We start from the raw sequence: 7,476 nt of genomic DNA, 5'->3' as shown, positions 1-7,476 counted from the left end.
GCAGTGGTGCGATCTCGGCTCACCACAACCTCCACCTGCTGAGTTCAAGTGATTCTTCTGCCTCAGCCTCCCAAGTAGCTGGGACTACTGGCACATGCCACCACATTGGCTGATTTTTATATTTTTTGCAGAGATGTGATTTCACCATATATGCCCAGGCTGGTCTCAAACTCCTGAACTTGCATTCCTCCTCCCTTGGCCTCCCAAAGCATTGGGACTACAGATGTAGGCCACCATGCCTGACCCATTTTGCTTTTATTTAGTTTTGTTTTTTGTATTCAACCCTCAAGATTTTTATTTAATTTCTCTGAAGCAAGCACAGTTATCAATGGATTATTATTATTATTATTATTATTTTGAAACACAAACTTACGGAAAAATTGGGGATACAACATAAATAACTTTTCTTGAAATCACTTGAAACCTAATGTTATATCACTCTCAAATGCTGTAGTGTTATACAAGCATTCTCCTACATGACCACAGTGTGCCCATCCAAATCAGGAAATGATCATTTACACATTATTGCCATCTCACTCTCAGACCCTACTGAGGTTTTTCCATTCGTCCCAATAATGTCCTTTTTAGCAAAACAGCCCAGTTCACACTCACGGGTTACATTTGGTTTTGATGTCTCATCAGTCTCCTTCTGTCTGTTACATGCTGTCTGGTGGCACATGCAGCCATTTGTCCCATTACTGTTCATACGTGGGTCATTTGATGCAGGTGGTGTTTGCCAGGTTTCTTTTTTTTTTTTTTTTTTTTGAGACGGAGTCTTTCTCTGTCACCCAGGCTGGAGTGCAGTGGCCCGATCTCAGAGCTCACTGCAAGCTCCGCCTCCCGGGTTTACGCCATTCTCCTGCCTCAGCCTCCCGAGTAACTGGGACTACAGGCGCCTGCCACCTCGCCCGGCTAATTTTTTTGCATTTTTAGTAGAGACGGGGTTTCACCGGGTTAGCCAGGATGGTCTCGATCTCCTGACCTCGTGATCTGCCCGTCTCGGCCTCCCAAAGTGCTGGGATTACAGGCTTGAGCCACCGCGCCCGGCTGCCAGGTTTCTTAACTATAAAGTTACTCTTTTTGTCTTTGAATTAGTATTTTGCTGGGATGTGCTCTGAAACTGTGAATATTCTGTTCATCAGACTTTCCATGTATTTATATTTGTACAGACTCATGCAGTGGATTATAATCCGACGCTGTTGTTTATTTTGATGCTCAAATTATTACCAGTTTGAGGCCAGGCATGGTGGCTCACACCTGTAATCCAAGCACTTTGGGAGGCCTAGTTGGGAGGATCACTTGAGCCCAAGAGTTCAAGACTAGCCTGGGCAACATGGTGAAACCTCATCTCTACAAAAAATTAGCTGGGCATAGCCGGGTGTGGTGGTGGGCGCCTGTGATCCCAGCTACTTGGGAGGCTGAGGCAGGAGAATTGCTTGAACCTGGGAGGCGGAAATTACAGTGAGCCAAGATCACGCCACTGCACTCCAGCCTGGGTGACAGAGTGAGACTCTGTCTCAAAAAAAAAAAAAAAAAAAAAATTAGCCAGGCATGGTGGCATGTGCCTGTAGTCTCAGCTACCTGGGAGGCTGAGGCAGAAGCATCACCTGGGCTGGGGAGATCAAGGCCACAGTGAGCCATGTTCATGCCACTGCGCTCTGGCCTGGGTGACAGAGTGAGACCCTGTCTCAAAAAAAAAAAAAAAATTACCAGTTTCGCCAGTGGGAGACTATTCAAGCTGACTTGTGTCTTTTTAACTCGTCCCCATCATTTCTTCACACGTTTCCTTGCTTTCTGGCACAAGATAGTGTTCTTCCTCTGCTCTAACCCTGGAATCGGCCATTTACCCAGGGAGCTTTGGATCCTTTTAGTGGAAAGTCTAAATCTTGGTATTTAGAAAGCAAGATCTGGATGCTAGGTGTGCTCATTGCCGTTGGGGTGCCACTGCTCTGCATGCTCTCAGTGGACACAGCCAGGGAATGTGTGTGTGCTCATTTCTATGTGGAATGAAAACCATGTGTTCATGGTGCTACCTCATGACAGGGATCATTTTCATTTTTTCCCTTCCCATGTTTGTAACTCTCCTCTCTGGTGGTGAGAAACCTGGTTTCTAGTATCTTTAATATTTTTACTTATTCCCCATGCATGTGGCCGATCTGTCATTTTTGCTGCCACTCACTCCTCTGCTCAAATACCTTTCTCTCCCTGCTTGGTTCTCACTCTCCATTCTAGGCCACCCCTCTGTGTGGACACTTACCTGGCCCACTTGGGCACCAACACGTTACACCAGGTGATTCTAATAGGTAGCTAGGTTTGAGAACCACCGAGAGTTTTCAGGTTGAACTGCACTTCAATCTTTTTATCAAGCATTTCCCACCCCATTGCTAACTCTTACCGGTTACTAGTTATTAGCAAGCTGCCAAACATTCTCTTTCATAAGGAACAATAGCCACAATGCTTTCTTCTCACTGCTGGAAAGCATTTAATCGTCTGAGAAACAGCAAGTGATTGGTGGAGTCCTGGCTTTGCTTCTGGTTTCCCAGGTTGATTATGCTAGTTTCACAACAATGCCCTGTTTTCTTCTACTGAGAGCAGTATTAGTATCATTAAGATACCAAGAAATGCTGAGGTTTCATTGGTATTCTGGAACTTGTATTTTGCTGCTACAGGGAAGATAGCTGTTATGTTTATCCTGTTGTTAGCTTTCAATTCTAAAGCGAATACGGACTGGGCGCGGTGGCTCATGCCTATAATCCCAGCACTTTGGGAGGCTGGGGCGGGCAGATCATGAGGTCAGGAGTTTGAGACCAGCCAGGCCAACATGGTGAAACCCTGTCTCTACTAAAAATGCAAAAATTAGCTGGGCATGGTGGCAGGCACCTATAATCCCAGCTACTCGGGAGGCTGAGGCAAGAGAATTGCTGGAACCCAGGAGACAGGTTGCAGTGAGCTGAGATCACACCACTGCACTCCAACCTGGGCAACAGAGCAAGACTCCGTGTCAAAAAAAAAAAATTGTTAAAGCCAGTATGAACCCCCTCTGAACCTCACTCAGCTTTGAAAGTGCTCCTGCAAATCATCTACTCCAATCCCCTCTACAACAAATAACCCCTGCGTGCACTTGTCTTTGTACGTTCTCAAATGTTTTCTTGTCTATCTGCTTTTTATTCATTTTTAATTTTGCCTTTTTCCACTGTTCTAATTTGCCTTTCTTTAAAAGTGTGAAGGAAGAAGTGTTCTGGAGGAACTACTTTTACCGCGTCTCCCTGATTAAGCAGTCAGCCCAGCTCACGGCCCTGGCCGCCCAACAGCAGGCCGCAGGGAAGGAGGAGAAGAGCAATGGCAGAGAGCAGGATTTGCCACTGACAGGTACATTCCGGGTAGAAGACAGCACTCTACAGAAAACGTTGTTCTTAGAGACTCAAATGAGCTTGACCTTTTATACATACCAGAAATGTCATTGTCTTAGGGAAAAATTCTTTTCCTCCTGGAGGAAATCTTCATTTTTCTCTTACTGCCTTCTCTCTGACCCATCTCAATCATGTCTTCCCCAAGCTTTCCTTTACTTTGCTTATCTCCTTTCTCATTCCTTGTTTTTATTTTTGTTTTTTTTTTAGACACGGGTCTCACTATGTTGCCCAGGCTGTCCTCAAACTCCTAGACTCAAGCGATCCTCCTGCCTCAGCTTCCCAAGTAGCTGGGACTTACAGGCATGAGCCACTGTGCCTGGCGAGTTTTTTTTCTTTTTTTTTCTCTCTCAAACATCCGTCATCTTCCCCACCTCTCATTTTTGGCCCTTAACCGTGTGATTCTTTATACTTCTGTCCCCTATTCTGATTCAGTCCGCCTCCTTTTTGTTTCTTTCAACCTGATGTTTCTCCAGTGCGTGTAGTCTGTAGAGCAGAACAAAGTTCCATTCCACTCCAAGTTACAAGGATCAATCTAGTTCTGAGCTAGGCACTGATGAACATTGGACTCATTGTGACACTAACTTACCACTGGTTGTGGGAATGTGTTGTATAATAATGGCAGCTGTTTGAAATCTGTAATAATTAAAACAAGAAACACATTTTGTGTCATATTTTAAATTTTTAGTGAGTACCTGCTGTGTATAGTAGGTACTCATTACAACTGGACATGCATCGCACGAGAAGCGGGGTGATTTAATTCACGGAATTTTAAATGATTAAGCAAAACACCATGTCCTCAGGTACAGGTTATATAGAATACTAGGACAGGATCCGACACTGCTCTTAGTGTCAGCGAAATGGAGTGAAGTTGCTCTACACAGGAAAATTTGTCATTTTGTATATCAATGTTAACATGCATCCCAGTTGTCTATCATTCTTTAGCATTTATGTTAATTTTGTTGGAAAATGCCATTTTATCAAATACTGCCTTAACAAAATGGACTTATGACAGTGTTCCATAAAGACTGCCTTTTTCTAGCACTCATGTCAGCAGGCAAACTTGATAAATAACTTAATCCTCATTATCCTAAAAAAGTACAGAACTATTCTTGAATGAATTTTGCTCACACTATTTCCTGCTGGAAATTTTATATAAGGAGTATTGAATATGATGACATGTTAAAAATATCCCCAGAAGGCTGAGGCAGGAGGATCACTTGAGCCCAGAAGTTTGAGTCCAGCCTGGGCAACATAGTGACACTCCATGTCTAAAAACAAATAAATGAATAGATAGGTAGATAGATAGATAAAATTATCCCCAAAGTAAGAGGTTGAGATGGTTTCACCATAGCTGTTTCTTATAACTTAAGAAAAGCTGAAAGCATAACATAAAAATTCATTTCTGAAAATTATTTAGTATCATAATACTTGTGGATATTTTACTGTGATTATAATATATATTCAGAACTGAACCAAGCAATTATTGTCTCTCTTATTCTCACTTCTTAGAGGCAGTACGGCCCAAAACGCCACCCGTTGTAATCAAATCTCAGCTTAAAACTCAAGAGGTAATCCAGTTTTACATTGTACCTAGTAGTTGATATCTGGAAATAAAGTAACTGTGTTAACTATCTCTAATACCATTTAAAACTATGTATGAATATGGGTTTGGAAGAAGCAGCATCTGGTACTTGAATAGTCAAGGAACTATGGCTGAGACTTGAGGGTGATTTACTGGCATATGTAATTCTAGATGTGCTCATCAGGGATTGGAGAGAATGGCTGGAGTGATTCAAGCTGTGAGGGAGAATAATAGCCTCAGGTGGTAACTCATGTAGTTACCAAGCAACTGCAAGTTAGAAGGTTGGAGAGCAGTGCTCATTGTCTTACAGCTCACGGAGAAAAGAAATAAAAATAGCACGGCATTAAATTGTGAGACAATAGCAAACCAGAATAACACAAATGTCGCTTAGCAAACCATTTCAAGAGCTCATTTGTTGCATTTCAGGATGAGGAAGAAATTTCTACTAGCCCAGGTGTTTCTGAGTTTGTCAGTGATGCCTTCGATGCCTGTAACTTAAATCAGGAAGATCTAAGGAAAGAAATGGAGCAACTAGTGCTTGACAAAAAGCAAGATGAGACAGCCGTACTGGAAGGTAAAAAACAAAACAAAGAAACTATTCACCTCCCTAATTCCAAAGCCAATTGTAGAAAATTATTCTGAAGCCAGTGCACAATCTTGTAAATTTTGCATCAAAATTGATTCTTACCGGACGCGGTGGCTCACACTTATAATCCCAGCACTTTGGGAGGCCGAGGCGGGTGGATTGCTTGAGGTCAGGAGTTTGAGACCAGCCTGGCCAACACTGCAAAACCCTATCTCTACCAAAAATACAAAAATTAGCCAGGCATGGCGGCGTGGGCCTATGGTCCCAGCTATTCGGGAGGCTGAGGTGGAAGGATGGCTTGAGCCCAGGAGGTCCAGGTTGCAGTAAGCCGTGATCACACCACTGCATTCCAGCCTGGATGACAGGATGAGACCCTGTCTCAAATAAATAAATAAATAAAATTGATATTCTGTTCCCTACTAGAAGGTGGAGTCTAACAAACATGACCAGACCTCACTCATGTCCTTCTGCCTTAAGCACTCACAGAAGCAAATCAAAGGGTTAGGGAGTCTGGTGTGACTATAGAGCTCCTCTGATGAAACCCCCAATGTAAAGGGGAAAGCCTGAGACTCAGAGAGGTTAAGCAATTCACCCAGCGCATCTCAGCCTCAAGGACATGTAACCAGGAATGGGGTGAGGGCATGTACCCCTGGGCACATGGAGATGCTGCCCTCCAGCCTTCTGCTTTAAAAGCTGGCATTTTGCTGGTATGTTGTCATGTGCCTATGGTCCCAGCTACTCAGGAGGCTGAGGCAGGAGGATCCCTTGAGCCCAGGATAATTTTTTTTTTTTAAAGACAGAGTCTCTGTCACCCAGGCTGGAGTGCAATGGCACGATCTCGGCTCACCACAACCTCTGCCTCCCAGGTTCAAGCGATTCTTCTGCCTCAACCTCCTGAGTAGCTGGGATTACAGGCACACGCCACTATGCCCGCTAATTTTTGTATTTTTACTAGAGATGGGGTTTCACCATGTTAGTCAGGCTGGTCTCAAACTCACAACCTCAGGTGATCCACCTGCCTCGGCCTCCCAAAGTGCTGGGATTACAGATGTGAGCCACCGCACCCAGCTGAGCCCAGGACTTTAAGGCTACAGTAAGCTGTGATCACACCACTGCACTCCAGACTGGGACACAGAGCAAGACCCTGTGTCTAAAAAATTTAATAAAATAAATTTTTGGCAGCCGGGCGCAGTGGCTAACGCCTGTAATCCCAGCACTTTGGTAGGCCAAGGCGGGCAGATCACGAGGTCAGGAGATAGAGACCATACTGGCTAACATGGTGAAACCCCGTCTTTACTAAAAATACAAAATAAATTAGCCAGGCGTGGTGGCAGGTGCCTGTAGTCCCAGCTTCTCTGGAGGCTGAGGCAGGAGAAGGGCGTGAACTCAGGAGGCGGAGCTTGCAGTGAGCCGAGATCGCGCCACTGCACTCCAGCCTGAGTGACAGAGCGAGACTCCGTCTCAAAAATAAATAAATAAAAATAATAATAAATGTTTGGACCTGGTGCAGTGGCTCACGTCTATAATTCTAGCTACTCGGGAGGAGGCTGAGGTGGGACAATCACTTGAACCTGGGAGGTGGAGGTTGCAGTGAGCCGATATCGTGCCACTGCACTCCAGCCTGAGTGACAGAGCAAGACTTCATCTCAAAATAATAATAATAATAAATTTTTAAAAGCTAGCGTTCTGCTTGACTGTAGACAGGTACATGGAAGATTCTTTTCCCAGCTGCTGCATGCCAAAAGAGCATTGCTTCTGGGAAGGACCAGGCTGCTTTTAAAAACCAGTTTTGTTTTTGAGATAGGGTCTCACTCTGTCACCCAGGCTGAAGTGCAATAGTGCCATCATAGCTCACTGCAGCCTCAAACTCCTAGGCTCACACCATCCTCCCACCTCAG

General features: G+C 44.4%; 1 protein-coding gene across 3 annotated transcripts in view; it reads left to right on the top strand.

Annotated features, from left to right (window-relative positions):
• The window catches only part of SYAP1 (synapse associated protein 1), a 51,642-nt gene that overhangs the window by 41,312 nt on the left and 2,854 nt on the right, over window positions 1-7,476 (top strand). For 2 of the 3 annotated variants that reach the window (XM_011940247.1, XM_011940246.1), the window contains exons 6-8: window positions 3,221-3,369; window positions 4,920-4,978; window positions 5,419-5,566. In XM_011940247.1, the coding sequence (XP_011795637.1) occupies window positions 3,221-3,369; window positions 4,920-4,978; window positions 5,419-5,566 (356 nt within the window). The remainder of the gene's footprint in view (window positions 1-3,220; window positions 3,370-4,919; window positions 4,979-5,418; window positions 5,567-7,476) is intronic. The other variant, XM_011940248.1, reaches the window with a different exon arrangement.

Source organism: Colobus angolensis, unplaced genomic scaffold (assembly GCF_000951035.1).
Source record: "Colobus angolensis palliatus isolate OR3802 unplaced genomic scaffold, Cang.pa_1.0 Scaffold188, whole genome shotgun sequence".
NCBI classification, from domain to species: Eukaryota; Metazoa; Chordata; class Mammalia; order Primates; family Cercopithecidae; genus Colobus; species Colobus angolensis.
This window is presented reverse-complemented; position numbering and strand designations above follow the sequence as displayed.